The sequence below is a fragment of the Halichoeres trimaculatus genome, unplaced genomic scaffold (genome assembly GCF_033239565.1).
Source record: "Halichoeres trimaculatus isolate MK-OKI-2021-1 unplaced genomic scaffold, fHalTri1.1 fHalTri1_scaffold_4, whole genome shotgun sequence".
NCBI lineage: Eukaryota > Metazoa > Chordata > Actinopteri > Labriformes > Labridae > Halichoeres > Halichoeres trimaculatus.
Window position 1 is genome coordinate 26,580,683 of NW_027437182.1, and position 19,525 is coordinate 26,600,207.

Genomic DNA, 19,525 nt, shown 5'->3' on the forward strand with positions numbered 1-19,525 from the left:
GAAAGTCACAGTCATATCAGATTTTATTTCTTAATTAGCCAAATCACACAAGCATTCATGTCACTGACAAATAACAGATGAAAAGATAAAGCCTCACAAACTCACATGAGCAACAAAAAGTGATGAAGATCATAGAAATGATTCCTAAATCTGGAGGTAGTGTTAGCAGCGGGTACGACACACACAAGTGCCTGAATCTGACATTCACAGAGTTTCCTCCAACTATTCAGCAGCTCAACTGTTTACCGCATCTCTGTTTGGGTGTCATCTTCACAAATGTTAACGTTTAGGCAGTTAAATACTCAAATTTACTCTAACACAGACAGATCTGGTAACAGCTAAGGCACTAAAACACCATGCGTGTGCACAGTCAGTGGAAATATAAAGTGTGCCAGCTAAGCTGCGGGAGTTGGACAGCTATGAATTATTGAATCATGTGTGAGTGTGAGTGGAGCGGTGTCTGTTTACATGTAATAGACGATAGCGGCTGCACTTGATACCTCGCAGAAACCATGTGAGGCCTCTTTGTTAGCGACAAAAAGAGTAGATGGTCTATTGTAAACATTTCATGGGGCAGTCAAAACTCATTATGATGTTTTCTTTTGGTAACTGAAGGGTGAAGACTATTCAAGAAGTCGTTGTGGTGTAAACACAGAAAGCAGGTGACACTCGGGCCTCTGTCAAAACTGAAATCATCCTACCTCAGTCTGATTGTCTGACTGCTGTACACATTCTTTGTCTTCTGTTTTATTTTGCCCTCCAGTTACATTTGTTGCCTTTGTGTAAAAAAATGATAAAAACAAGAAAAGCATCACCGTACCTTTGCTCTAATGTCCACTCTCTGTCTGTGCTGCAGCCAGTAAAGGGTAGGAGTTTGGAGCAAACAGAGTCTCATCCACAGAGAAAGTGCTCAGCCGCTCTTTGCTCAGGGTGTGTTTGATGTCCTGGATCAGCTGCAGGTCTTTCCTCTCTCCATTGATGTTTGCATCTGACACTTTTGGTTTGATGTCTTCATGACATGGCTCCTTCTGGCTGCCGTTGTCTGATCTGGACTCTGTAAATTCACTTATTTCAGTCACTTCCTGACTTCTTTCCAGTGTGTCATCTTGATCTTTGAAATCTTGACTTGCCAAGTGCTGCGGCTGCTCTTCAGTCTTTGACGAGGACAGATCACTCATTTGTTTTTCATTCGATTCTCCATCATAAGCAGTTTTTTCCTCACTTTGGTTCTCCAGGATGGGCTCAGGTCTGCCACTTGTCACTGAGGGAGTTGCACGAGCCAGGCTTTCCACGACAGTATTTGAAACGCCAGCCTGATCTGTGCTCTCCTGCTGCCTGTCTTCTTCCAGAGATCCCAGTCTCTCTTCGACATCTTCAGCCTGCTCACTCTCTGTTTTCAGAATAAAGTCTTGAACCTCAGTTTCTTCCTGTTTTTGCAGTGCATCTTTGTCTTTGTCCCTTTCACATTTCCTCTCCAGCTCCTCACTCTCCTCTTTGTTTTTGTCCTCTGCCTCATTTCTATCTTTCGGTGTGTGCTCCTGTTCTGCAGTTTCTGACTTCTCCAGGGGGCTCACTGATCTCTGCAGCTCTGTAGGTTGTGTCACTTCCTCCTTAGAGCTGCTGTCTGAAGTTCCTTCTTTCAAGTCTTCCAAAGGTTCGACAAAGGTCTCAAAAAATTTGGATGTTTGATGCATCGTCACCCAGTTTGTGACCAGATCCTCTCTTGCTAAAACCTCAGCTGTTTCTTCAATGACAGCATCTTTCTCTTCCTTCGCTTTCTCAGCCTCATGTTGTTGCTCAGGTTGTTCTGACTGAGCCTGAGGCTTGAGCAGGACGCTGGCTCCTTCCTCAGAGGTCTTGCTGGCTTCCTCTGTGTCTCCGTTGTCTCCGTCTGCAGCAGAGAGGTCAGTGGTGGCGGTGTTATCGTCAGTGTTCATGTGTTTGTCGGTGTGGTGGTCAGACAGTGCTGTGGACCTCTCTAACCTCAGAGGTGTATTGTCTGAATCTGCGGCTGTGGGAGTTGTAGACTGAGGCTGAACAACCGAGGAAACAACTATCGCCTCTTTGATATTTTCCTGGATGTTGCTGCTCTCTTTGGTGTCCATGTTTTCACAATCAGGCTCAGATAAGTTTGCGTTTTCATCTTGTTTTGTTTCCTCACTGTCTCCATTTCTGTTGGACTCAGATTCCTCTTTTAAACCAGCATCTGGTTTCTCAAGCTCTGAGCTGTCCTCACCAGGCTGATGTTGCTTTTCAACATTGTCACCCTCATCTTCAGCCTCAGCTCTGTCAGAAGCTGGAGCACTCTTGACATTTTCCTGTTTTTCGGCACACTCTCCAGACTCTGCAGTCATTTCGTCTTCTGTAGGTTCTTCTGTTTTTCTCTCACTTTCCGTTTCCTCTACTGCTCTATCAACATTTTCTTCAGCAGCTGGAGCCTCGTCTCCCTGAGGTTTGCTCTCTTCTCCATTTTCAGCATCAACTTCTCTCTTCTCCCTGTTGTCACCACCTTCTTCAGTTTTCTTCACCCCATCCTCAGCTTCCACCGTGTTTAACATCGCTGCTGTCATCACAGTCAAAAGCGATGCATTTACTGCATCCTCTGACTCAGTGTTTTCATCTGTTTTTTTCACACTATCTTCATCCATGTCTGCAGACTCCTTTTCCTTCTCAGTTGATTTCTCCACCTCCACAGTCGTATAAGTCACCACCTTTGTCTCCTCAGATCCTTCATGATGTTCATTCTTTGGGGTGTCATTTAGCTCTGCTTTGTTCCCTATCTGCTCTTTCTTTGTCTCATCAGCTGCTGCTGTCGTCTCACTCATCGTTCCAGCTGCTGCGGCTAATATTACAGCTGCAGCTGCTTCTTCCATCAGTTCTTCCTCATTGTTTTTATTCTTGACATCGTCATCATTCTCAGTCCTTTCTGATCTGCCATCCTCCTCTTTTTCAACCTGTTCCTCGTCTCTGTGGGTTTTCTCAGCCTGCTCCTCATTTGAAATGTTTTCTGTCTTTTCTTCTGTCTTACTCGTCTCCTCTTCTGTTTGATCTTTAGATTGCTCTTTGTTTTCCTCCCCATGTTCACCCTCTGTTGTCTCATCTGCATTTGTTTGCTCCTCTTCTTCTTCTGGTTTACCCTCTATCGTATCAGATTTTTCTGTCTGCTCCTCTCTCAGATCTTCTCTATCCAACACCTCCTCTTTGATATCTTGAAGACTCTCCTCTTTTGCATTATCCTCACTTATATCTGCAGTTTTGTCATCTGCGGTGTCTCTGCTCTCCTCAGTGACTCCAGTTTTTGTTCCTGCAGTTCTGTCCTCATCATCTCCCAGCTGACCTGTCTCTGTGCCAGTTACAGGTGCCTCTTCACAGCTGAGGGCCTCTTGCTCCTCTGGGGGCTCTGCTTTTATCTCCATTGTCGCTCCCGCTGTCACTGCCTCCGCCTCTGCATTATCCGTCACTGCTGTCTCATCAGTCTCTTTATTTGACTCTGGTGCTGATGACTCATCCTCCTTGCTGCTTTTTGCCCCTTGCCCTGTCTCGTCAGCCTCCCCTGCAGCCTGCTCCTCTTTTTCCTCCTTTGTCTCCGCAGCATCAGTGGGTTTATCTGCTACATCATCTACAGCCTCTGGAGTCCCGCTTTTCTCCACAGCTACTGCAGTAGATACAGCAAGCAGAGCTGCTCCTGCAGTTTCAATTTCATCTAATTCATTAGTCTCTGCTGGGGTTTTTTCCTTTTCTAATGCAACTATTTTATCTTCCTCATCTACTTCAACCTTCTCATCTTTAGCAGTTTCTCTGATCTCCGGGGCTTTTAGTTCAGTATCTCCTGCTTGTTTTGGCTCAGGCATAATTTGTTGATCCAGCACAGCTACAGCTAGAGCTAAAGCAGCAACACCTTCCTCACATGTCCTCTCCTCTTCAACGCTCTTCTGTTTTTCATCTGTTGAAGATGTTTTCACTGCGTCTGCATCTGCACATGAAATTAAGAAAATCATTTAGAGGAAAAATTCTCTTGGTGCACTGTTTTTTCTGGTTCATAGATTTGAATCTAAAATCTGATACCCTTGTGGTCCTGGTCACGGCCTCTTCCAGTGGACTCCACTGTGTCATCAGTGCTGGTGTCGCTCAGTTCAGGCTCAGAGCTGCGCTGGGACCCCTTCAGTATCGCCTCTGCCAGCTTCTCTTGTACAGATTTGGCTTTGGGAGGAAACAAACACACAGAGCACACTCTGATATAAGTCCATGCTTTAGTCAGTGCAGGGTGACCTTCAGGGTGGCCCTTCATGGCATCTCATGAGTCTTACAACAACTGAAAATCATGTATGGAGACATAAAAGACACTGAAAATGAAACATACTGACTCAAATGAAAAAAAAAAAAAGTTTATTTTTTTCTGGGTACAAGCATGAGGAGGAAACACAACATGCATTAACACAACAAACATGCATAAAAAAAGAATACACACACAACTCAAAGAACAGCCACTTGAAACTCAGAGACAAACTACTATTCAAAAACTAACATATCAAATCCACCCAGAACACAAAACGCAAGATAGAAAATCACTCAATGTTTTTTTTAACTGATAACCTCTTCAGAGTGTTTTGTGCCTTCATTCAGAGACTAGAGAGGGATTATTTGTTTATCAACAGACGGACAGCAAAATGCTCCCAGGTTTGTGAAATAGCAGTGAGTGGACTAAAGAGATCAGCAAGTGGACAGATATTAGGTGGACAGACGTTTTTAGCAGAGAAACCTAGCGTGTACCCAGAGAGGAAACATCTCACTCCATGCTCATGACTGCATTATCCGTGGACACTTATCAGACTGTGACAGACCATTGTATTCATTATATTCCAAAACCGTTTCTGTAATCATATTTTATAGGTTCACTCATTATTTACTGTCCATATTGAGTCCATGTTTGGTCCTCAGCCCCAAACCAACTTTTTCATTAAATAAACAAAGTCAAATCTGTATTTTGAGTATCAGCAGTTAATATTGCTTGTTTGCAGTCAAACCTGGTTAACTGAGGTTGGATAAAGAATACACATTTAATTACACACACGCAGACGTCGCTGGTGTATCAGTGAAAAGTGTGACCCTGTTAACTGGTGACTCTTGGCCGTTAATCATGGCTGCCGTCGGCTAAAAGTCACCAGCTAGCATGGTCGCTACTAACGCAGAAACACCGGTTGCGCTGTAACGGTCGAAACTTTACAGAAGTTGCCTCTATTGTGTAGTATTGTTTTTGACAGCTGTCCACAGAAAAACCATACATTTTGATGCCTCTAACAGTTTGAATTTAGTGTTTAAAAAACGCTAACTGGTCTGAATGAACGGAGTTAAATGCTGCTTCAGCGGTCGAGATGCGTGCCCATCTTTATGATGACATAGACTGATAATCCCTCTATACGTTGGTAGATAGAGTCGGAAAAAGTGAAGTTAAGTGAAATGTGATATTCAAACTTTTGGTGCTGAAGTATTTGTGCCAACATACAGCTGCAGCTCTGGCGACATTTGTGACTAAAGTTCTAAAATTTTGTTTGATGTTAAAAAGAGCAAAATTTAATTTAATTAGTTGATTTGCATCAGATCAAGGCTTTTCTAACTAGATTTCAACTCCTGTCTTTGTTCCATTTTATTGTCTAAACCCTACTTAAAATATTAATATTTGATTTTTTTTATTCATGTACAACACAGCTACTCTCTCTCTCTGTATTTTGTCTTTTGTGTTACAGACTCTCCAGTGAATGCTCTCTGTAGTAGCCTATTATAAACCAACTGATCAAATATTTTGTACAAAGGCTGAACTGTTGTTTTAAATGTATAGTTGGAATATCTGTTGGCATAAAAAGCATTAAGTAATTCACCTTCCTCGAAGTTCTGCAAGTGTACTGATGAAATGAATTATTTTCAATGACATTTGTCAAAGCATATTTAAATATTTCATCTCCAAACTTTATAACATAGGTTTTGTTGTACTGAGAAAGTCAGTAGACATCAGGGTTTTCTCTCTATTTTTGTCTCAGTTGGTTTAAAATCATTTTACATTTCATTTTTTTCAGTGTAGTAGACTGCTTAAATAATATTCATGGTTACTTTTTGCACAGTGTCAGATTAGGAACAGTTGTTACACCAATTGAAATATTTCGGTTTTACCAACTGACCTCTTCTTTCACCCAGAGAAAGACTTTGTAGAGTTCAGCTTGCAGAAGATCATCACACACACACACACAAAGCAAAACAGCACAAGAGGAAAAAAGGCAACTGATTTTTCCACTATTAAATTTTCTGACGTCATCATGTTAATATCATACTGACAGTGATGTGACAGAGCAGATATAGATTTACAAAAAATGGTCTTGATTGTGATAATAGTGGAAAAACCTTCGAATGAGATGGATCCATTTTCTCAGTCAGGTGAAAGCTCCACACCTGTTTCTGTGGTTTCATACTCACCCCTCTCCTGTTCCTCCTCCTGTTTGCTCTCATGTTCTATTTTAGCCACCTCTTTTTCCCCCGTGGTGTCGTCACTTTGCTTATTCTCGTTGCCTGATGGGACGCTGGTGTCAGAGACGTCAATCTCTGTGCTCTCCCCCGCACTGTTCGGCACGTCTGAGTCTTTAGGTGCAGCTGAATCTGCCTTAGTGGCAGGGGTCTCCTCTGACTGTGGTTCATCTTTTTCATCTGGTGGAGCAGCAGATTCCTCTTCATCCACCTCTTTGGGTTGCTCTGCTTTGTCATCTTCTCTGTCATCTTCAACATCACTCTCCTCCCGCTCACTGCCCGATGAGCTGGAACCTGATTGTGACTTGATGTCTTTTGTGCAAAATAAATGGGGGGTTAAAAAGTTGTAAACAGAGAAAAATCCCTCTACTAAACAAAAAAAACATACAGCATGTAGACAGTACACCAGGATTTAGTGGGTAATGCATTAAAACAAGATATTTGTGTATGTTTACCAAAGTGAGGGCCTGAATAATATCTAAGCATCAGAGATTGGCAAAAAATTGTGTTTTAAGGTGCAGAGTGATTCCCTTTATCTCTTTCTGAAGCAGTTTTGAAAAATTAAATGACAAAATAGATGAATTAAAATCATGTTTAGATGTTTAAAGAGGAGATTTTACCCACCATCCTTCTCATTGTCATCTTCAGTCTCAGAGACTTCTCTCTGTTGCGCTGTCCTCTCCATGTCGACAGATAGAGACGGGGATTTCTTTCCCTTTGTCTCTGGTTCCTCCACAGGGCCTTCATCGTCTGCTTCAAAGTCTTCCTCATAATCTGAGGAAAAAGACTTGAATTGAAAATAACACAGAATAATATGAATGTACTTTTTGAACTTGTGTGATTGTTCAGTCTTTGTACCATCTCTGACTTCAACTGCTGCCGTCCCTTTAACCTGCGTCTCAGCGTCCTGTGGTTGGCTGGTTTTGTGCTCTGAGGGGGATCCAATCCTCTCTGTCCTCATTGCAGGAGCTGCTTTCGGGGCGATGATGAACTCCTCTTTTCTTCTTTCCTCTTTGACCCTCTTCGGTGGGGGAGTGGGCTTTATGTCCAATCCCATCGCGATGATGCACCTAAAAAATGTGAAAGAAATACTCTCAGAACTCATTTGCAATGTGCCATAGCATGATGAGCTTGACAACTGATGAATCATAGAAAAAAGCAATACTGGTAATCATTTTTATGCACATCTTATAAAATTCCTTCTGAAACCTCAAAATGAGTGTTGTTTTTGTCACCTATTCTTCCAATGCTTTCAAAAGCACATCTCACTTGTAGCAGGGAGACGCGCCCTCGACGCTGCAGAAGCCAAAGTGTCCGTGCCTGCCGCCGAGTCTGGAGCCCTTCCTGTGTTTGAACTCACAGCAGGAGCTCAGCCTCTCAACCTGCAGCCCATTCAGGAAGAAAGTCAAGCTGAAGGGAAACCCTCGGTGTCGCCTTGAAATGAACTGGAAAGTCTCTGGAAAGATTGAGAGCGTAGATGTGAAAGAGGAAGATTGTGGAGATGAAAAGGACTTTTTTATGTCTGGTGGGACAACAACCTTTGACGCTTCCCTATATCCTTACAAATGGGTAGTTTTAATAAAAAGTTAGTCATCAGACCTCTTTTTAGAGTCAGCTGGGTGAACAAGAAGACCCATGTGATCTTTATAACCTCCCTGCAAAGATTTGTGTCAAAAGGGACGAAACATTTCATTCAGCTCTTCTCCTCTGAGGTACAGAGGAGCTCATTGTGTCAGCACTGCAAAAAACTGAAATCTTATCAAATGTTTTTGTCTTATTTTAAGTAAAAACTGTCTTATTACACTTGATATGAGCCATATTCACTTATTAGTTCAGAAAAATGTCTTTTTCAAGTTATTCAAAGACAAAAACGAGGTCCGAATTTAAAAAAAATCTGCCAATGGAACAAGAAAAATTTGCTTGAAACTAAGTAAAGTAACTTTTTTCTTTTTTCCAGTGGTAGATTTTTTTTACTTGTTACAAGCAAATCAGACCTGTCTTTCGATAACTTAAAATAAGACATTTTCTGGACTGGTCAGTTGAATGTGGCTCATATTGAGACTAAAAAGACATTTTCTGCTAAAATTAAGACAAAAACACTTGATAAGATTTTATACCACAGTATGAAGACTCATGATTAAATACAGTTTTGACACCTCAGTGATACTTGCTATCATACTCTTCCCCTTCCCTTGTCTGAACATTGTCTCTCTACTCCAGTTTTGCTATTTTTGAAACTAACAAAACTTACAAAACATTGACAAGAACGGCTCCTGCCTACCTGGGGTCCCTCATCCCTCAGGTCTACACTCCTTCTCACCCACTACGCTCTGCTTGTGAAAGACGCCTGGTGCTTCCAGCCAAGCGCGGCTCCAAATCACTAGCCAGACTCTTCTCCTCTGTTGTGCCCAAATGGTGGAATGAATTACCTAACTCTATACAATCCACAGAGTCCCTTTCTACTTTTAAGAGATGTCTGCAGACTCATCTGTTCAGGGAACACTTGTGCACTTAACCTGACCCTTCTCCTCTTTGTCCTCAGGGGTAGAATGAGTCAGTAGGTCTAAGACTCAGCTCTTATGATTTTTCAGCACTACTACTGATTGTTGTAGAAGATTGAATGTTGTTGTCGCACTAACTAGGTTTTCTTTCTGTCCAAATTCTTGCTTGTGTTGTACGTTGCTTTGGACAAAAGCGTCTGCTAAATGAAACTGTAAACTGTAAACTGTAAACTGTACACTGTAATACTCAAAGCTGCCCACTTGTGATTAGATCCAACAGAAAGCTTGTTAATACCAAGAGTAAATAGATCTCCACACTCACCTCCTTCTCGGAGTTTGCCCTTGTAAACGCACAGATTCTCTCCTCCACAGTGTTGCTGAAACACTTTGACTTCATCCCTCATGTCGCTCAGGTCGTGAGACAGGTGAACTGTTTTGCCACAGTAGATCATGTTCACACACACTCGGCTCTGGTGCACAGAGGTTCTCAGCATAGGAGGGTCCTAGGCGGGAAAAAAAAGAAGAATTACTTCCTAATACTCAATCATGATATTGGTTTTAAGGTTGCCAGAAAAAACAATCAGATACCTCAGTGATGTCAGCTCCACTGGAGGCTGTAGTAGGTCGTAGCCTGCGGCCCCTTAGGGTGCCACTAGGATTGACCTTTGGACCCTTCCCTCTCCTTTTAGTAGGTGGGGGCACAGGGGTGACAAAGTTGTTGATGACAGGGAGGCAGTACGGCGAGATGCCATTGGAAGTCTCCATTGTGTTCAAATGTCGACGGGACTCCCTGTTCACCTGAGAAAGATGTTGAAGAGATTCTTGTGTTTTTTTTAAACATGTGTTTGTTAATTTTTCAAAACAAAAAAAAAGAAGTAAACATACACACAAAAACAAGACAGACCATCTTAGCTTCTGGTTTCACAGTCAAACCGATGGGACTTTGTCTGTTATCCAGTTCAGAAGAATTTATTTCCTGGCACAGAATGTTAGCATCTTATAGAGCTTTTCTTTATGTTTATCAGAAATAGGCATAGTTGATATCCCTAGAAGCATATACAGTGGATTACATTCAACAGTAGTAGTTAACATCATATTGATTTCCTTTCCAATGACAAAGAAATTCTTATGTTTGATGTTGTGAGGGTTACATTTATCTCTGTGAGCGTGCTCTACGGGGGAAGTTTTCTTATTTTCAAATTAAAACAGGTTGAAGTGAACCAGTCACATTTTAAAACAACAAAACCTACAATAGAGAAGCCTCTGTGCAATTGTATAAAGTCATGGGTGAATGAATGAGTGTGTATGTGTGTGTGTCTCATGTGTCAGAATCTCACCGTGCAGTTGAATGGTTGGTTGTTCTCCGTGGAGGACTCGTGACGTCTGTAAGGGGAGCTACGTCTCAGAGAGGCTGTGGTGCTGTTACTGTGGATCGGCTTCAGACGCACCGGCCTCTGCATCTTCCCAGGAGCCGTGTTAGGGCGAGAGGAGCCCGGCTGAGAGACACACACACACACACACACACACACACACACACACACACACACACACACACACACACACACACACACACACACAAAGTTGCTAGGCACCGCCCTGTTGGCTATGGCTGCCTTTTGCAGCAGCTCTCTCTTCTTTGTCCGTTTCTTGTAATTTTTCGTCTCTTTTTCGTAATCTTTGTTTTTGGAGTGGATCATTACTTTGTTTGGCTCATTTGTTGGTCATGGACACCAAACTTTTTGTGGCTTCAGTGATATTTTTACGACTTTTTCTCCTGCGTTTGAGTGGAGATCATACATGTAACCATGGCTGCATTGTTTACATGTAAACTCAGCTGTTAGCAGCCTGTAGCATGTCAATGCTAACTGGTGCAAGGCCTGATGTCTTCCTACAAGGTAAGGAGAAGGAGGTGAGGACGGCGTGCTGGTTCTCAGGTGTGAGCTAAGAAGTGACGACATGGACCTGTCCTTCCATCCATCCTTATTGGGAACATAAGATCTATCTCCAATAAGATGGACGAGCTAGCTGTGCTAACCCAGCAACAGAGGGGATACCAGAGGGCAGAGTAGCATCATGCCATTCACAGACATGGCTAACGGAGCTAACATCAGACACCAACGCCACATTGGAAGAGCTTCACCTGCTGTGAGCAGACAGGATCCAGGAGACAGAGATGGAGCATGACTGAAGAAGCTCAGTCCTGGACCCTGTGGAGGTGGAAGCTGGCTGAACTGGAGAATGATGGACAAGCTGTCATCATCTATTTTCTTATGGACCTTTTTGCACTTTCTATACACTTTCTTACTTTTGTTTTCTTAATTGCTGCTGTGACTTCAATTTTGTTGTACTTGTTACAATGACAATAAAGTTTTATTCTATTCTATTCTATGCTATTCTATTCCATTCTATTCTATTCCATTCTATTCTATTCTAAAGTCAGCACTCTTCTTATTGCAAACTCTGTACACTGTTCAAAAAGAACACACCTTGCCTTAGTGATACTAAAGGCGTGTTAAATTTGATATAAAACTAATGATTTAACATAAATCTACCTTTCTCAGTGTTATCACTGAGTAAAATTCTTTGTGGCATTTTTTCAATAACTCATGACAAATGACATGTTGACATACACCTGAGAAATCTTTTCAAAAGATCACTGCAACATGTTTCAAACAAGCCTCCACCTGCTGAGGTGAGACTGTCTGCAGACTTCAAGACGACTGAGACTTCTCAGGGTAAACACAGAGATCAAGACCAGGATTACCGGCTTTATTTATCCTGGATTCAAGGTCTATGACTTCTTATGCTTCGAAGATGCTTGTAATACCACTACTAACCCTCGCCCAAACAGTGGCTGAGACTGCTCTTCAAACATGCCAACAATCTGCATACACAGATACTATTATAACTCCTGAGGCAAAGACACTGAAACAAACTTCACTGAAAGTTTATCCCTAAAACACAATACGTTGGCCAGTTTCTTTGTTACAATGTTGAGGAATCTACTATTAGTTGAAGAACTACATTAATTGGCATGCATACTTTCATGCATGTTTCCTCTTTACTGATGACAGAATTACAGTTTAAATTAAACCTTGTGTTTTATCTGTCGCTCTCTGATTGTCATTTGCATCTTAAACTAAGTGATACGAGCTTTGTAACTAAAGGTTGAGCTTTTTCACTCAGAACATGAACTGTGTTGTGGTATATAAAAAACCCTCTTTGCATAATGGAGAGGCTGTATTTAAAGGTCAAAGACACTTGATTAACTGATCAGCGGTGCTTCTGATTGGCCAAAGGGGTGCCTCAATCATTCACATGCATATTGAATGTGATATCACATCAAGGTTTTCATTTAATTTGAACAGATATTTTCACTCACAGACTCAGAGGACTCAGAGTGCTCTCCCTCTGGTCCAGAGTGTTGTTTTCGAATGCCTCTGGCACCCATGGGTGGGCGTGGAGACAGGATGCGAATGACATCTTCTTCGTATCTCTTGGAGCGTTCCACCTTGTGAAAAGTATTGTGGGTATTATTCAACATAAGTTCGACAAATCAACACTCAGTGATTTTATTCTTTTTTTGGACTATTTTAAGAGTCATGAATTCACCAACAGAGCAGCAAAGCAGTGTTCAAATGTAAATGAAGTACCTTGATCTTGTGCACTCTTTCCCTCCTTGCAAACTCCTCCAGTTTCCTTTTGATCTCGATTTGATGGACCCGCTGTAAGGGAGGGGCACAGGACTAATCAGCATAATTTTTCATATAGAGACACAGTTTGGCAGACAGTGTTTACTCTGTTTCCCTCACCTCCATCTCCAGCACCTTGTGGAAGATGGCCTGAGCCAAGCATTCTCGAATGTGTCTCTGGTGGGCTCTCTGGATTAGCTTGTGTCTGTACTCCTTATCTGGAACAATACGTCCACTCCGGGTGATCTGAAAAAAAAAAACCAACAAAAAAACAAAAGACAATCTTCATGGCTGTAGATTTCTGAAATAATTAAGAGAGGCTTTTTTTAAACTAAGGTCATTAACAGCTGTTCCGACACAAAGAAAGTATGACAACCAAAATGTTTTCATGATCTATTTTTCCAATGTGCTTATCTCCCCTGTGTGTACTGTGCAGACTTTATATGCTTAAAAAAGGAGTTGCATGCTTCACTGCAAGAGTCAGGATTTAGCAAATGCAAATGTAAAACTAAATCTATAACTGTGTTTCATTTCCAATCAATGACGATTTTTAACTCCCCTCCAAAGCGACAGCAAGCTTGATTATTCCTGAAAAATTACTCAATGGTAAACAGTCGTTCAGTCAAACCACACTAATCTTAAATGAACAGCTTTGTTTGACCTGTTCTCATTAAAATCAGGAAACATCAAATGAAAAATGAAGTTTATTTCAAACAGTTCCTTAGCTCCTGTGACGGGCTCAACACAGAGAGTTTCTGGATCGTGCTCACATTCCCTCTGTGCCATTTCAATGTTAACCTGTATTTGTGAATGCATTAATAAACTGTTTACAGATGTTTGGTTTGTGGAAGTGTTTTTAGCCTATGCTGTGATTTCCACCACAGAGATATGTCTGTTTTTAATGCAGTGCCACCGGAGGAGCCCAAGGTTACATTCCAAATCAAGTATCCAAGAGCCCAGTTAAAAAAAAAGAAGGAATATTGATACCGGATGCCAGGATCAGTATCGGTGCTCCCTTCTTCCTTCTAACTTATTTATTAACAGAGTGGTCTCTTCCTACCTGTACTTCTGCTTTTTGGACTCAGCCATGTTAATTACCTGTTGCAAATTGATTCAGCTATTAAATGAACATTTTTCTAGTTGTTTTTAGTATTTCACAACTTTTGTTCTTTTGTTGTCCCTGTCCTATGGTTGTAGAAATTTGTTGTTAGCATCAAATCTAAAATGAGCCCAATTTTGTTATCTGCACAGTTTTCAATTATTTCAATGATTTGAAAGCCATCATTTATTTGTCATCTACATTTTACACACAGATTTCAAGATTTGTGTTTTAAGTCAGTAATTTATCAGTTTGATAACTCTCTGCCAATGACATCTGATTAAGCTGCACGCATACTTTTCTGAGTAAGCAGATAAACTGAGTTTTTGACTAAGCTTATACAGCTGACACTGAAACCCTTATTTTTTCTGCTCACAGACCTGATAAAATTAGAATACAATATCTGACAGGCAGCCAAAGGGATGACCATCCAGAAGGACAGGGAGATTTAAATAGACAGCAGCCGAAATGAAGCATTTTAAAGGCTTTTTTTGTTTATGAAAAATTCGACTACATCACAAGGAACTTAACAGTTTCTGATCATTGCATTGCTTGGTCAATACAATCATCACACTCCACGTACCAGCCCAGCTCTTTGTAGGTGTCTCCTGATGCGAGTGTTGCTGAAGTATCCAGCTAGGTGTTTGTCTGTGAGGCTGTTATAGGCCGAGATAAGACTGCAGGAACAAGATGGACAGAAAAACCCGGAGTTAGTTCCAAACTTCTTCCCCAAACAGAAAGGGACTCAGTTTGCTGCCAAGGGGAGTAACTTGAGACTTGTTGATTACACTTGACAGAAAACCAGAATCTCAATCAAATGGTTTAGTGTGGCACTACACCATGTTTGTTTGTCATCCTCATTAATGACACATCAGGCTGATCCACAGCTCTGGCTCTCTGAAAGTGTTTATTTTCCAACACAGGTTTGATTTCCTCCAGCATTTGTCTGCGAGACAACAGATCTCACTACTATAGGGTCTGTTACAGGTGTCTGATTACAAACAGGAATTAGACAGGATGGCACACTTAACCCTGTCGGCCTCTTCTTTATGCTCCTGAAGCGTCTGTCTATTGAGCTCCTCAGCTTTGGCTGCCAATGTTGTGTTAAACCTCATTGTGGTGGGTTGACTATCCCTTGTCATAGAACACAATACATCTATGAGGCAGCTCTGCTTTCAGGAAGGAAACTCTTTTTATATTTACCATGCTCATCGATGGTTGTCTGCGTTGATGGTTACTCAGTTCTGTTACCTCAACTGCTTTATCATAATGTCTATATTTCTCATTTTTGTCACCCAATCAAAAGAACTCTGTTAGTGCATTTTTTTAAGGAAATTGAGATTTAGAAAAGTTGTGGTCTTGTTTTGCTTTTTATTGTTGTTGTTATTTTTATACAAAATCAGCCACCTCAAAGTAGTTGTAATCAAAAAGTTGAAAACCAAGCAATATACCCTTCACCTCTTTTACTAACCACACTTTCAACCTTACTTAACTAAACTTACCTTACTTACCTTACCTTGCCTTACTGAAACCCTGAAAACAGGAACCTTAAACGTGTACTTTAATTTGCCTTCTGCACTCAGGTATTCTAAAAGTATATTTCACACCAAGTGAAATAGTAAACTGATATTTATATTATCTTTTGGTTTGTAATTGTATGTTTTTGTGCACATGTTGTGGTTTTCATACATCACTGGTCAGGGTATGGCTGACCCAATAGGACAATACCGTGAAGCTAGCCTGTGTACCTTTGTAAACTTGTAATAGTAAGGCTGCCTCAGATGTGGCTTTGTTGCCAGAGGTTTTGCAACCATAATATTGAACGGTTTCATTTTACCAATTGGGGACAAGTAGGTCAGTTTCTTTGGTCTATTAAGACACATTAGTTGACTAACCTGTAGGTACTAGCTCTGGTAAACACACAAAAAGAGTCAGTAACTTGGCTAAGACCCTGAAAAGACGATAAAGTTTACTTATTTGAATGATATAAATAATATCCTATTTAATACAAACTGATTATGGTAAGATAAGGGAAAATCTGGAAGTTAGCCTGCTGACAACGTTATATAAAAATATATATTCTGTAAAAAAATAAGATTGTAAAAATGCGTCCAGTCTCTCTTCAGTTCACAAATTGAAAAATTTACAAAGACTTACCCCGTGTTGAGGTGACTCATGGTTTCACAGCTTACGCCTCTCCCCAACGTCTGTCCTGATATTTCGGCTGAACTCCCACCTTGTTTAAAATGTCTTTGCCAACGAGGAGTCACATTTATCCTGCAGAGTTGTTGTAAACTGCAGCAGTAAACAGTCAGCTATGCCGCGGTGAGGCTGCACTTCTCCCAGAGCGGAACTGATGACACTCGGTGGTTGCCATGGGAGATCACGTGATCATGCTGCCAACGAGGCGAGTGTCCACTCGAAGAGTCCCACCAACATCTAAACTGGTGTCACACACAACACACAACACACAACACAACACAACACAACACGACAACATCACAAAAAGTAATCTCACTTTTATGAGCTATATTCTGAAATATATTGTAAATTTCAAAGGTACCATTGACATCCTTTAGGAGAAATACACTTATAAATAGAAGTTAGCCAGTTATTTGTTCTTCATTTTGAGATTGCGCCTTTTCAAGTATCCTCAGATACTGGAGCAACAAATTCACATAACAAAAACTGCTTTAGATTGCTTTGAATCAAATCTGCCTCACTTTATTTTAATTAAACATTAAAAAAAATATATCAATTCTTTTTCATTCTACATATGTTCCCTCTACTGGTATGAGGAAATTCTCTATGAATTTACACTGTTAGGCTGATGACACCCAGTTGTATCCATAACTGAAGCCAGTTATAAAACAATAATAAAAATAAATTTAAAAAAAAGTGGTTGACTGAAAAAAAGTATACATTACAGATGTAGAAACCTCGAAGTTTCTTATTGCCAAACTCAGAAAAAATGGAGTCATTGTTCTTGGATCTAAAGAGAGAGAGAGAAAACATCTCTACAGTTTTTGTTTCTCTACATTAGTCCCCCATAAAATCCAATATATATATATATATATATATATATATATATATATATATATATATATATATATATATATATATATATATATATATATATATATATATATATATATATATGCAACAAATCTCAATAATGAATGGTAATGATGGTAATGAGACATCCTATCTTAAAAAACTCACAATGCCCTATTGTCATATTGATCACTGCACTCCCAGTATACAGGCCTGCTCATCGTACCTACGGCCTCTAAAAGTAGTATGGGAGGTCAGGCCTTCAGTTATCAGGCCTCTTTTCTTTGAAATCACCCACTAGTTGAGGTCTAGGAGGCACACTATTTTTTAAGTATAGGCTTAAAATTTTACTTTTTGATAAAGTGTACTTGCTTGGATCATGTTTTTGTCATGCCACTATAAGCTTGGACTACTGGGGGTAGTTGACTCATTGAGCTCCAGTATTTCCCTCTCTCCTCTGTTTGTCTGTCACTTACTTTGTCAAATTCTGTCTTAGGTTAAGTTATTCACCATGGATCTTTTTGAGAGCCTCATAGGTTTCTCTGGTTTAATGCTTATGACTGCCTGCTCGACTCCAGAAGCTGTAGCTATTGCAATATCACCATCATCCAACAACACTACCAATGCTAATTTCATAACTCTGTCCATCTCTCTTTCTGTTCTTGGTAAGCGTCTTAAGAAAATATTTATTTTCATTTGGAGTTTTATGAATAAACTCTAATTGATTGGTTAAGTCATGTAACTGCTGAATTAAGGTATGGGTGCCTGGATGGATGGCTGTCTCAGATATTGCAAACAACAGCAGTGATTAGTAAAGTGAAAGCTTGCAGATTAGTGATAATATCCCTAGAGATCTGTAATGGAAAGTAACTCCCACTGTACTGCTAATTAAGGCAATCACTGTTCGTGTGTGTGTGTGTGTGTGTGTGTGTGTGTGTGTGTGTGTGTGTGTGTGTGTGTGTGTGTGTGTGTGTGTGTGTGTGAGAGAGAGAGAGAGAGAGAGAGAGAGAGAGAGTCAGCATGCTTAATTAGCCTATGTATTTTCTCTTCTATCAGTAAAAGAGCACCTGAAGAGATGCATTTTACTGTCCCTTATGAAATCTCAGTGAAATATAAAGCTGTCCTGATTTTGTTTTCATTAAATAATGGATAAAAAACATTTCAAATTAAAAAAAAAAAATCCATGCAGAGGTGGTCTAAATACACAAACTATATTTCTAACCATTGATCCTATTATCATACCTATGGGTTGATAAGTACATGAACTAGTCTTCCCAGCACATATACATATAATACATCATGACTCAAAGTTAAAAGCCACAGCTTTCACCTCATGAATTGAGGATATCTGAAGCTCTACAGTTGCAGCCGCAGGTCCTCTGTTGCCCTCTAGTGGAAATGTGGTAAAAAGACTTTATCTGCACATTACTTGCTTATTGTTAATTAGTTTAGAATTTACTGTGAAGCCCCGTTTTGTAAAATTATTGGAGCTACATCATCTCAATAGATGAATAGAGGTTCATCTATCATGTCTGGAGACTGATTTAAATAAAGTGTTGATTAGCTTTTTTTTGTTTGTAATAAACTTACACCTAGGATGTTTTTAATAGTCCTGTTATTTTTTTTGTGCAGCAGAATATTTTTAAGATACATATTGCAGTATGTGAAAAAAGGTGCTTCTTACTTTAATAATTAGTTGCAGTGTTGTCAATACCACAGCTGACCAGTAAGAGGAGCCATTATTCTGTGACAATATGCCTTTACAATGCCTCCTTCGCTATGTAATTCATCATGAATATGACATGTTTTTGGACTTATTCTTTGAATTGACATTTGTTTGAATCTACAACATGAAACAAGTTTTCAGATCAGATCAACTGCTGATCACTCTGAAATCAACACTTAACATGATGTGAAACCCACAGGATAGTTAGAGGGAAGAAGTTGCAGAAATGCAGACAATCCTCCTCCGGATTGTTTCAGGTTTTTTTTTCATCAACAACACATTCACAAGCTTCTGTACATGAAGCTGATAACCAGGAGTCTGTACTGAACAAGGCCACAAAGAAATACCTCAGTTAGGTTAAATGTGCCAGATTGACAGGAAATAAAGTCTTAGAGCGCTGTCACACAAACACACTTAAGCTTTAAAATGAAAATAGCAGCAATGTAGTTTTTTTTAACCATATATTTCACATGGTGAATCAAAATCCACTAGTGTCCATATTTGTCCACATAAATAAATATAATACACACACATTGTTCACCTGTTATTTCACTTACATTTGCTTGATTTTTGAGTGGTGCCAAATTTATGTCTGCATACAAACATGCTCACTTGTTCCATGAGTGACTATTTGCATCCGTGCATGAAGTTAGCCTACGTTGCTGCTGAAGGCAGAAGGTTTTACGTGAAGAAACATTATAACAAATATGATGTAGTTTGTAAAGGTAATCAGGTGAAAACCTTAATACATACAATGTCAAACAGTCATAGCAATTTCCTAACATATATAATCAACAAATGTAAGAGTCAATGAATAAGCAATTTTTTGTTTATTTGTATTTTAAAAAGGAGTTTGCTGTCTTGACTTAATTTAGCTGTAACAGCATTCTGTTAACTTTTCCCTGCTTTGAGCTGATTGCTTTAATTTATCTGTTTTCTT

The 19,525-nt window shown here is 40.1% G+C and overlaps 1 protein-coding gene across 3 annotated transcripts; it reads right to left on the reverse strand.

Moving 5' to 3' along the window:
* Window positions 1-37: 37 nt before the first annotated feature.
* erich3 (glutamate-rich 3) lies at window positions 38-16,134 on the reverse strand. Of its 3 annotated transcripts, XM_074669121.1 has the most exons (14): window positions 15,963-16,134; window positions 14,389-14,482; window positions 12,827-12,952; window positions 12,668-12,739; window positions 12,397-12,525; window positions 10,352-10,510; window positions 9,603-9,812; window positions 9,337-9,517; window positions 7,783-7,969; window positions 7,372-7,583; window positions 7,138-7,287; window positions 6,466-6,825; window positions 4,066-4,200; window positions 39-3,973 (listed from the first exon to the last, which is right to left on the reverse strand). In XM_074669121.1, exons 1-14 carry the CDS (start codon window positions 15,980-15,982, stop codon window positions 828-830), a joined length of 5,181 nt encoding a protein of 1,726 aa, XP_074525222.1. In that variant the 5' UTR covers window positions 15,983-16,134; the 3' UTR covers window positions 39-827. The 3 variants fall into 3 exon arrangements, with proteins under 3 accessions (XP_074525223.1, XP_074525222.1, XP_074525224.1); XM_074669122.1 differs by lacking the exon at window positions 6,466-6,825 and having other exon boundaries at window positions 38-3,973; XM_074669123.1 differs by lacking the exons at window positions 10,352-10,510; window positions 12,397-12,525; window positions 12,668-12,739; ... (1 more) ...; window positions 14,389-14,482; window positions 15,963-16,134 and having other exon boundaries at window positions 7,783-7,895; window positions 9,603-9,738.
* Between the last annotated feature and the right edge of the window lie 3,391 nt (window positions 16,135-19,525).